General features: G+C 41.3%; 1 protein-coding gene across 3 annotated transcripts in view; it reads right to left on the bottom strand.

Annotated features, from left to right (window-relative positions):
- LPCAT2 (lysophosphatidylcholine acyltransferase 2) overlaps positions 1–12,169 on the bottom strand; it is a 224,545-nt gene that overhangs the window by 55,840 nt on the left and 156,536 nt on the right. For all 3 annotated transcript variants that reach the window (XM_033941429.1, XM_033941430.1, XM_033941431.1), the window contains 2 exons: positions 11,643–11,697; positions 4,476–4,558 (listed from right to left, as the gene is read on the bottom strand). In XM_033941429.1, coding sequence (XP_033797320.1) covers positions 4,476–4,558; positions 11,643–11,697 — 138 coding nt within the window. The remainder of the gene's footprint in view (positions 1–4,475; positions 4,559–11,642; positions 11,698–12,169) is intronic.

The following is a 12,169-nucleotide window of genomic DNA, read 5'->3' as shown; positions in this document are numbered from 1 at the left end:
GCATGTTGGGTCATTGAGTTATTGGATGTATATACAAGATTTTGGAAGAATAAAGGCATTTGCGTGTATCAGATGAGTTGAAGGACACTTTTTTGGTGATCACCATTTCCATCCATCATTAATTAGATCCACGTCTTAAGAACATTTCAAGAAACTATTGAAAATTTTTTTCCAAATTCTTGATCAATTAGATTTCTGTATATCATGCTATTCCTGCATTCTCTCATAGCATAATCTTTTGTTAACCGCATTGAACTTATGGCTATGCGGTCTAGAAATTTACTATGTTATGAAATACTTTTAAAACCAATAGAAGGAAAAAAAAATTCACTCAGAGAATAGTTAAGCTTTGGAACACATTGCCCGAGGTTGTGGTAAGAGCAAATAGCGTAGCTGGTTTTAAGAAAGGTTTGGACAAGTTCCTGGAGGAAAAGTTCATAGTCTGTTATTGAGAAAGACATGGGGGAAGCCACAGCTTACCCTGGATCAGTAACATGGAATATTGCTACTCCTTGGATTAGGGCCAGGTACTAGTAACCTGGATTGGCCACCATGAGAATGGGCTACTGGGCTTGATGGACCATTGGTCTGAACCAGTAAGGCTATTCTTATGTTCTTATAAGAAAAAAGACTGAAACTGCAGTTTCATTGTAGTCAGAACTCTGGGATAATATGTGTTTAAAATTAAATGCTATATAAAGGTGACAGTAGCAATGTAAATCTACAGCATTCTTACCCAAGTGCACAATAGTTCTTGTTTCAAGATCTAAAGACCAGTATACATGTATTGGACATACTGTATAAAGCAACAGAATTCATTGCTTTCAACTGCTTGATGATCTCTGTGAATTGTTATCCATACCAGAAATCTCTGCTATTCTTGAGGGCACAGATTACAGAGTTCAGTTCAAATGCAGTACACTATTCTCTACAATTACTACTTTCATATCTTGCTTGACATTCAGCAGTGGTTTAATCATTCTGATGACGACAAATAGGTTACTGGCACAGCTCTTCCAATCCACTTTCTTGAAATTAAATGGAATTGATACTCTGGCTAAGTCATACTTAAATTACAAACTTTGCCGACACTGCAGATTCTTAACAGTGCAAAAGATACATTCAAAGTAAAAGGAACAGAAAGAAGGAAATCTAAAAAAACAAATAAACCAAACAAACCCAAAAAAACTGAAACCAGGAAAGTAATCAGAGCTGTAAAAGCAAACAGCAGAAAAAAAAGATAGCTAAGGTGGTAAACCAAAGTGACACAGCCCTTTTTTGTCTAAGTAAGTAAAAGAAAAAAAAGAGAGAGATTGTATTAAGACAGCAAAGCGTGTGGCTGGACAAGAAAGAAGCAGATTAAATATATACTTCTGTATAGAAAGAGAAACAAGGGCAGATCCTTAATAAGTGGCAAGGTAAACAAAAAAAACTATGGTGGTAGAGTAACCCCAAACAAACAGAAATTGACCCTGGTACTCCACAGAATCAAAGAGCAACCAAAAACAAAAACGCTGTGGAGAAGGTGGAGAAGATGTAGGCTTTATTTAAGATACAATCACAAAATCCACATAATAAAATGTCTAGGACCCATTTTATTATGCGAACTTTATAACCATATCGTCAATAAAGCCTGTATCTTGGACATCTTCTCCACAGCGTTTTTGTTAGAGTAACCCTCCCCCCCATATACTTTATAGAACAGAAAGTTTGAATGGAAAAAGCAAAACTAAAAATGGACATAACTATGGGGACAGGTGGGAGATACATCCTAGGATATTTAGGGAGCTCAAAGGAAATTATCTAAAGATTTTTTTTTTTTTAAATCAAAATTTGAACATTTGTAATCCTAGATGACTGAGGAAGGGTAGATGTCCCTTTACATAAAAAATGAAAATTAGAATGAGGCTGTAAAGTAGCACCTTATTCTTATCTCACTGGTAGGTAAATTAATAAATAAATATTTTGATAAAGGAAATAAGGTACCTTGAATCTAGCAGGATGGAGAAATTAGGTTCTTACCTGCTAATTTTCTCTCTTTTAGACCAGGCCTGCACAACTCAAAAATGATCCGGGGCCACAACGAAGTTGGAAAATGTAGCAAGGACTGCATGTTGTGGCTACAGATCGAGGCACCCGGAAGTGTGCGGATGTTGCCGTGATGACATCATGCACATGCAACATCACATTGACATCCGCGCATGCACAGAGGCCTTCCATACGGGCCCTGAGGGGGTGCCAACAGGGAAGAGGATGAGTGAGAAGGAGAGGAACTGGCGCTGGCTGATTGCCTACAGCATTGTTTCTCAACTACTTCAAGCTAAGTACCCCCATCCACAGACCTCTCAAGCTCCGCCCTAAACCAACCCAAGCTCTTTCCCAGATCCTATCCCCTTTACTAATTGTAATGCATTTTTTTCCTTTCATTTTTCATATACACAATACATACAGCAGATATAAATTCTCAAAACTGACACATTTCAATCACTATATTGAAAATAAAATCATTTGTTATAGATATTAACCCCATTAACTCCCTTCCGTCTTTTTCCTTTTTTGTAATTTCCAATATAAAATGAATTTGTAACTTTTCCCCCTTTTCCCCTTCAATCATGTTTGTCTTTAATCTGACTGTAAAAATGTTAATTGATTTATTTAATTTGTATGTTGTTTTTTATATCCAATTGTATGTGAGACCACAAACTGGTGGCTTTTTAAATTGTTCATCGCTTAGAAATTTGTATAAGCGATTCATCAAATGGTAATAAAACTTGAAAACTTAATTTTCCCTACCTTTGTTGTTTGGTGCTTTTAACTATGTTTCCAGGGCCTTCTTATCAATTGTTTTCTCTCCTTCACTTTCTGCTCTGCATCTATCTTTGATCAAAAAAAAGACTGACTAGCTCAGAAAAGTGATTGTACTTTGAAATACGCTCAGAAAAGTGAAACTCTGAAGAGAGAGACAACCCTCTCTTGGGGCAAGAGTTTACCGTCCAGTCATAGCATACTTAATTTTGAATAAATCACTTTCTGAGAGATGGTGAACTCAATTTCTATTTTTCAAAAAAGGTTTTATACTTTATAATTCCAACGTAATTTCTGATATTATTACTTTGTTGAAACATGTGTCACTGGACCAATTGATAGCGATATCACTTATCTTATGAGAAAAGTCCTATAGGATCCCAACGCGGCCCCGTTTCGTTATCTGCTTCAGGAGACCCAGCTGTAACTTTGGTAAGGTTCTCACTCAAAAGACAAAGACTGGAATGCTGTTAAAGATGTCCGTGAAACTAAATCATGTTTGAAATCGCTCAAAAGCTCCCGGTTGTCACCTGAGGCTACAGACAAAATGGGAGGTGCTTCCTACTGAAATCAGAGTAAAGCCTTCCTAAAAACACCCCCCTCCCCCAAGGACTGTAGTGACTAAGAGGCCCGAACCACCCTAGCTGCTAAAGCCGGCAGCAGCTGATAGAAGTCCCCCGCTGCTTCGGTGGTAAGGGAACCTTATTTCCCTGACTGTTGGTGGCTGGGGGAAGCCCGGGCTTCTCCTCCTTCAGCTGCCGGCATGCAAGGCATTCACAAAGAGACGCTGGCAACTGAAGCCAACGAGGATTCCCTTCACAGTGGCAAGCACACCGCGAGCACTGGCCGCCCGGATTGACCTCACGTCTGGAGCACAATTTCCCTTTAAAAGTGCTTATTGCGTAATACGCGACCTAGCTAAGGGAAAAAGTGCTGGTTATCAATAAAACAGTAATACGATACACTGAAGGCTCCCTTCAGACTGGCACTGCCTCAGGATTTCCCCCACCCCCCACCCTGAATACTCTACTGGCTCTCTAAGCTATATGCCTTGCCGGTATAGGTGGCAAGGTTTACAGCTGAGGCACCTCTAGAAAAAATATGGGTAGGTGGAGGAAGAGGGGGTGGGGAGGTGACCAAAAATCTAGACCAGAAGTACATACTGGTGCCATTAGATAACCTACAGAAGAGATTTAAATAACCAAAGTATGTGATCCAAAGTGGTTGACTGAGTTAGGAATGAACAGTGTAATGATACAAGGAGTTTGCTCCAAAGAGAGAAGCATGAAAACCTCTGTACAAGTCATTAATGAGATCCCATCTGGAAAATCATATTCAATTTTAGAGGCCATGCGCCTATCAGGATAACAAAAACAGAAATGGTACAGAGAAAGATCAATAAAATAGTGAAGGGTCTGCAGTAAATCCATATGGAAATAAGCATAACATATGTCTAAAAGGCAAGACAGAAGGGATATGGTTTCCAGCAGGATTCGCAGATTCAATTAATCTGACAGGGGTCGTGACGTGAACGCTCCTGCTATGGCCCCCACTGGAATCATTAGAATACATAGAAAGATTAAATGAAAAGTTCACTCTTCCAAGGAATTTCAGAGTTCACATCACAATAAGATTTTAATACAATTTTAAGCTTTTGTTTTGATACTTACTCTGCCATTTTACTTCTAACAGCATTGGCAAACAGAAGTGGATCTCTTTTCTCTTCTTCATTAGGAAAATAAACAGGCATAAACTAAAGTTCAAAAAAGAATACGAAAGCTTAAATGTGGTCACTAAAACACATAAGAATGAGTATCACAGAACGATTATAATCGCATAAATTCATATGCAGCAATATATGCTTAATGTTTGGTTTATTAATTCAAATGCATTTAAGAATGAGTGGGGAGTACAGCAACTTTCTAAATACAACAACAATAGGGATCTACCATATATACTCTTATATAAACAGAGATTTTTGGGTCCAAAAAATGGTCCAAAAATGAGGGCCTCTATTTATATTCGAGCCTCTTTTTTGATGGTGCTTTTTTCCTCCCCTCCCCACCCAAAGACCAACACTGATATTTTCCACCCCCATATCATCCCACCCCCAATGTCCAGCACTACTATTCTCCACCCCATCCAATGACTAGCACGGTTGTCTCCCCACCCCCCCTTCGATGACCAGCACTATCATCTTCCCTGATGACTGGAATTGCTATCTTCCTCCTCTCACCCTGATGACCGACACTCCTATCGTCCAATAGCCACTCCCCCCGCCTCAGACCAACATCACACTTACAGTTCTGGGACTCAGGAAGCCCATGCTCTGAACTGGTGAAGGGCCTTGAGCGCCTGCGCTGTTCAAGGCTTGCAGGACTCCCTACAAGAATACCGGAAAGGATGGGAGCCAGCAGGCCTTGAGCACGTACAGATGTTCAAGGCCCTTCACCAGCACAGAGCATCGGCTTCCTGAGTCCCAGAACTGTTAAGTACAATGTCAATCTGGGGCAGGGGGGAGCGGGTAGTGAAGGACAAAAATCCCTAAGCCACTGTTCAATTCTTCAGCGCTGCCGTGGCCTCCTCTCTACCGTTCTTTTGTCGCAGTCCATCCCCTTTCGAAGCCACTTCCTTTTTCCACTTGGGTGGACTGCGGCAAAAAAGTGCAGAGGCGGCTGCGAGTAGCACAAAAGAATTACTCCCTCGCCGGTGACCATGTAGCTCTCGTGGTGAGGGGAGGGGAAGAGAGGAGAGAGGAAGGAGATAGTGCACATGGATGGCGGGAAGAGAGGAGGGATATGGCACACATGGTCGGCGGGAAGGGGGAAGAGAGGAGAGAGGAAGGAGATGGCACACATGGTCGGCGGGAAGGGGGAAGAGAGGACAGAGGAAGGAGATGGTGCACATGGTCGGCGGGAAGGGGGAAGAGAGGAGAGAGGAAGGAGATGGTGCACATGGTCAGCAGGAAGGGGAAGAGAAGGTGCACATGGATGGTGGGAAAAGAAAAGGCTGGAAAGATAGATTTAAGATAGGAACAGAAAAATGGAAGAAAACTGAATATGAAAATCAGTGCCAAAGATGGATGTAGTGCAAGATGCGAGAGGAAATAAACAGCAAATGCATAAGGAGGCCTTAGAAACAGTTAAGAGCAAAAGAGGGAGCAAGATGATCAGAAAAATAAAAATCGCCAGATAAGGTAAGAAAAATGTTTTTATTTTCAATATTTCTATTTAGTTTGTGGAGTACTCTGTTCAGAGTCTAGCATATTTAAGGTTTCATTTGTGTACAATAGTACTTTTAATTTGTGGGTTTGTATTTGAAAAGGATTTTTCTTTTTTTCTGCCTCTGTGACTCAGGTCAGATGTTATGATGGGGATAGATATCTTCCTACTAGGGGCCACGACACTAACCAAAGTTTCTGTACTTCTATTGGCTCTCCTTCAGCTTTTTATGACTTGAAACAGTCCCAACTGAAAAATTAGTGATTACTTATGGCATTATGACACTTACGTAACCCAAATTTCTAATCTCTGTTTATATTCAAGTCAACCTTTTTCCCTCATTTTTTTGGGGGGAAAAGGTTACCTTGGTTTATATTAGAGTATATAAAGTACATTTTTAAAAATGCATGAAAAGTGAAGTGGCATCTAAAATACTTATATATTAGATGATTCAAATGGTTCAGGTACATTTTCAAATTATCTAAGTTATGGCGCTGATCTTGACCAGAGGGCCACCACATGAGCGGACTGCTGGCCACGATGGATCACTGATCTGACCCAGCAGAGGCAATTCTTATGTTCTTATCTATACATTATTCAGTACTGAGTATAATAAAATACTTGTTATAACAATTTGACAGTCACAGAACCATGTATAATATATTAAATGACAAATGACAAAATACTATTTCAATATGATAAAACATTTTTCCCTACATTATTTCTTATCCCAATGTCTTATGCCCAGTAAATCCCTGCAGCACATTCATCACCACACAAAAGTGGTGTGCACCTAACGACTCACACTAACAAAATGCAAGGTATAAATTTTTATTTATTTATTCATTCATTCAATTATTTAGCCTGTCCTCCCATAGGAGCCCAGAACGGGTTACAAAGTACATCCACATAATCAAGACAGGACAGCGATGACATAATTTACAATATAGACACAACAATAAAACACATACACTAAGCAGCATCTGGTGAGAGCAAGTGGCGTAGGTGGGTTGACCAAGTGGCAATTCTGGGTGCATGTCCTCAAGGCGCTGGGTTTGTGAAGAGGAAGGTTTTCACGGCTTTCCTGAAGCTCCAAAGTCCATCTAGTGTTCTAACACAGTGTTCTTCAATCACCGGTTCATGGACCAGTGCCTGTCCACAGAAATTTCCTGCTGGTCCAAAAGGCCAGCAAGTGCATCAGGCCCAAAACAATGTTCTTCAACTGCCGGTCCATGGTGCGATCGAAGCGGCTTTATCTTCAAGCAAGCTCCCTCTTCCTAACTGATTCAGTGCACAAAGCCACAGGCAGTGGTTCCTATGGGCATCCTGCGCCTGAACCGGAAGCCTTCTCTCTGACGTTGCAACGTCAGAGGGAAAGCTTCCAGATGAGACATGGAACGTGTAATGTGCAATTAGTACTATTATGGGGGCGGGGTCTAGGATGGAGATTGGATAGAGATGGGCGGGGTCTGGCCCACGACTTAGCCCAGTGTTCTTCAATCACCGGTCAAAGGACCGATGCCGGTCCACAGAATAATTATTTTATTTCTGCCGGTCCATAGGTGTAAAAAGGTTGAAAAACAGATGGGGGGATGGTGTGCCATAGACTGGGTATGAAGTGTGAGGAGCGTTTGCGGGCTGTTTCAGTTTTGAGGGAGCGGCCAGGAAGTATGGTTAGTCGTTTTTCTCCTTAGGACTTCAGTGGTTGCTTTGGGAAGTAGCAAGACTGAGGAGGGAGCAGGCAAGACGGTAAACACCTGGGGGCAGCAGAGGAAAACACTGCATCGCCCTCGACCAGGGCCGCACAAAATACTTCACGGGGCCACAGATTGGACACCCTTGGTGTAGATGGATTGGAGTGAGCTTTGACGGAGACTTCAATAGTTGGAACACAAGAACAGTACTGGGCAGAGCTTTGGATTCTTGCCCAGAAATAGCTAAGAAGAAGAAGGGGGGAAAAAAAACCAACAACAAATTTTTAGATTGAATCAGGTTGGGCAGACTAGATGGACCATTCAGGTCTTTAACTGCCGTCATTTACTATGTTACTATGTTATATATGAGAATATGCTGCCTGCTTCTCCAAGAACAACCATTATCAGTCTTTACCCTTAAATACATGGGTGTAATCCTGGATTCAGCCCTTGCGTAGGGTGAACAGGTATCCACATTTAAGAAAGGCTTTTTTTATCGTTAGACCACTTTACTCAGTAAAAACTTTAGAGAGCCAGCTTTACGAACTGTTGCATGCTTTGTTTACATCCCAGTTAGACTATGGAAACATTGGGTTTGCCACAAGCTCTTGTTAAAAACCTTCATATCTTACAAAATGCAGGAAATCAAGACTCTTAGGAAATACTTGACTATGATCATGTTACCCCATTGTTTATAAAATTTCATTGGACACCCGTTACGTTTACATTTGAAATTACACTTCGAAATTTTGAAAAGGCAGGCTAACAAAATTTTAATAAACTTGCACATGTAAATTTAAACTCCCCTATTTAGCATAGAAAGCCTTGTAGGAATTTGAGCCTCTTGATAGGTATTTGGTGGTAGTGGAGGTGGGTCTCAGCACTTTGGGATGGGAGGACTTCAATTTTTTAAAATTATGCAATGAGGAAAAGGATTGTTTCATGTTTTTAGGGAACAAAGTTGGAGGAACCCAGTTACACTAAACCTAGCCCAATGGTCTTTGTTGCAAGGCCAGTGAGCCACTGGCAACCCTCAGACATCTGTGGCAGCCCACAGAGCCTGTGCAGAATACCATCCCCCTCTCATCAGGATCCAGCACTGCAATTCTGCTCTCTTCGGGCTGCAGGGAGCACAAATGAAGTCAACGTCCTGACTTTGGCAGCTCTAGAAGCTCTCTCTTTGCTAAAGCTTTCTACTATGGGTTCCAGAAGCTGTAGCAGAGGGAAAGCTTCCGGGGCCAAAGGCAGCATGTTTACTTCATTCACAACACTGTCTGTAGCCCGAAGAATGCAAGACTGCAGTGCTGGAAACAAAAAGCATCAGATTCCGACTGGGGGGAAGGAGGGAGGAGATGGTGCAATAGGAGATGAGGGGAAGACATGGAAAGTAGACAAGATTGAGAAAGAAGCAGAAAAATGGAAGAAAGTTGTATGTTAAAAGTTAATGCCAAAGATGTATATAGGGTAGAAGGTGAACGAAAGATGTATATATGGTAGAAGGTGAAGGAGAAAAAAACTGCAAGTGGATAAGAAGGTCCTGGGAACCGTTAAGAACACAAACAGAAGTGTAACCACAGCCTGGGAAGAGATGATTAGAAAAATAAAATCACCAGACAAAGGTAGGAAAAAATTTTATTTTCAATTTAGTGATTGAAATGACAATTTTGAGAATTTACATCTGTTGTCTATATTTTGCACTGTTCAGGTAGAAATGCATTTCTCTCTATTTCTATGGCGGTGTTCTGCATGCAGAGTCTGGCATCATGGTTTCAGTTGTATATATTAGGACTTTTAGTTTGTGGTTCTGTATGTGCATAGGATTAATTGTGTGACCAAACCCAGGTGTTCTGGTAGGAATGAATGGCAAAAAGTGCTATTGGCATTACAGTCCCAAGTAGGAAGTTATTTGTTGGCTCTCCTTCAGCCCTTTTGGACTCAAAATGGCTTAATTGGCCCTCATTAAAAATTAGCAAAGACCACTGATCTGGCCAGTCAAAATAAGCATGGGGGGGAGGAAGGAGTCCTGCTACAGTAGCATTTCCTTTATGCCAGGGGTGTCAAAGTCCCTCCTTGAGGGCCGCAATCCAGTTGGGTTTTCAGGATTTCCCCAATGAATATGCATGAGATCTATTAGCATACAATGAAAGCAGTGAATGCAAATAGATCAAGCATATTCATTGGGGAAATCCTGAAAACCTTAGGAACAGCTACAAAAAAAAAATAGACAATTATAGTGCAAAATATGGACAGCAGAAAAATTCTCAAAACTGACATTTCAATCACTAAATTGAAAATAAAATCATTTTCCCTACCTTTGTTTTCTGGTGATTTTATTAATGTCTGGTTGCACTTCCTTTTGATTGTGCATCCAACATTTTTCTTTCTGCCTCCTGCACACTTCCTCTCCGCCATACCTCATTTCTTTTTCCAACCAACATCTCTCTCTGTCCCTTCATGAGCCCAACCTTTCTTTCTCTCTCCTCCACCATTGGCAACATGCCTCCCTCTCTGTCCATCTTTCTCTCATTCCCTCCCTTGCTGCAACATCTCTCCCTCTCATCCACCCTGATGTTTAGCATCTTTCACCACTGCCCAACATTTGTCTTTCTATCATCCCTCTCCAGCACATTCCACATCTCTTCCTCCATTCCCTCCACCATTCCTCCCCCTTGCATACCTTTCAATTTTCCACTGTTCCTCTCCATGAACATAACTAACATTTCTCTCATCATTCTCTTCCCTACGCATTTCTACCTCACTCCTCTCTCTATGCCCAACAATTTTCCTTTCTTCCTTTCCCATGTGCACCATCTCTTTCCCTCTCACTAACACTCATGCCCAACAATTCTCCATTTCTATTCTCTCACTCCCGTGTCTCAAGTTCATGATCCTCCCTTTCTTCATCCACATGCATCTTTTTCCTTCTATCCATGTGCATCTCCTCTCTCTATTTCTTTCCATTCCACTTTATCATCTTCTTTTCCTCTTCATCCATGTGCATATCTTCCCTATCTCTTCAGTTCTCTTTTTTCCCTTCCTCTCACCCCATAAGCAGCATATCCCTCCTCCCCATCCATGTTCAACATTTCTCCACACCCATCCATCCATCCTTACCAACTCTCGCCATTTCCCCACATCCCTCAGTCCAACATCGCTCCCTCTCTCCTCCCCCCCCCCCCAAGCAAGTCTAGCATTTTCTCCTCCTCTAACCTTCCTCCTTCTCCCACCCTACCATTGCCTAACCCGGAATCTGAAGTAAACAAAGGGCCCGGTACCAGCTTCAACAAAGAGCATTCACGTCCATGTGTTCAGGAAGGCCTGTCAGCTCCACCCACTGACACGTTTGCGTTAGAGAGGCAGTACCAACAGGGCCTCACAGATAGACTCGAAGGCCCTGTGTCAGTTAAGCTAGCACCAATGCTGGGACTTGTATAGACAGGCAGTGGGAGGGTGGCAGAAGATGGAGGGCTCTTCATCGCTAGAGTTAGCTTGGTGTTAACCGGACTGTGGTGCCACTCTGGTTGACCCGGGAAGGCTTCCCTCCGACATCAGCTCTGCCAATCTGAGGGAAGTCTTCCGGGTCAGCTTCGGCAGAGAGGGGCATAAAACCTGTGCCACATACCCGCCACAAGCGGCTCACGTACCCCTAAGGGTACGCATACTGCTTACTGAGAAACACTGCCTTAGTAAGTCCCAACCAGCCTTTATCTACTAAATTTCGATTGCTTAGTGCTATATATTGCCCAAACTAGTTTCGTAACTGACCCCACCCTCAACATACTTCCACCTATACGCATATATACAACTATTCTGGTCAAACAGGGAAATAATTTTATTCAGCTTTATACCAGCCACCTGCTCAGTTAACTAGTTAAATCTTTTAAAGCCAAATGCCATGAGGAAAAAAAAATTGCCTTCTTACCTCTACCTCTATTCTTGTAAAGAGCTGGCATATTGTCATAAAAAACAGCTGGTAACTGTAAAAAGAGGAATATTAATAACATAAGTTTACAGAATAACAAAATTTGAAAATATATTTTGATAAGCAAATCAAGCCACAGATTCATTTGATTCCTAAAACCTTCAATATATATTTGCACTCTTGAAACAGGAAATAGTCACAAATAAAATACCATATATTGTATATCTTGTATCATCATCAGTTAATACCTTTCCAAACACTAGTACTACTAGATAAATGACAGTGGTGCTTTCACAACTTAGCTATACTAACTTCTTTGTGAGGTAAAATATTGTACTTGAATAAAATATTTCTCTACATTAACTTCAGCACAATTGTAGCTAATTCATAATTTGTTCCTCATGTAGGTAACCTGAATTTTATAATTTTGCCACTATTAAGTATTTATAGTTATGTTGAATCTTAAAATCTGCAGAACACAGGGCAAGAAAAAAAAAAAGAAGGATACATAACAATTTGGAACCACT

Source organism: Geotrypetes seraphini, chromosome 4 (assembly GCF_902459505.1).
Source record: "Geotrypetes seraphini chromosome 4, aGeoSer1.1, whole genome shotgun sequence".
Lineage (NCBI taxonomy): Eukaryota > Metazoa > Chordata > Amphibia > Gymnophiona > Dermophiidae > Geotrypetes > Geotrypetes seraphini.
This window is presented reverse-complemented; position numbering and strand designations above follow the sequence as displayed.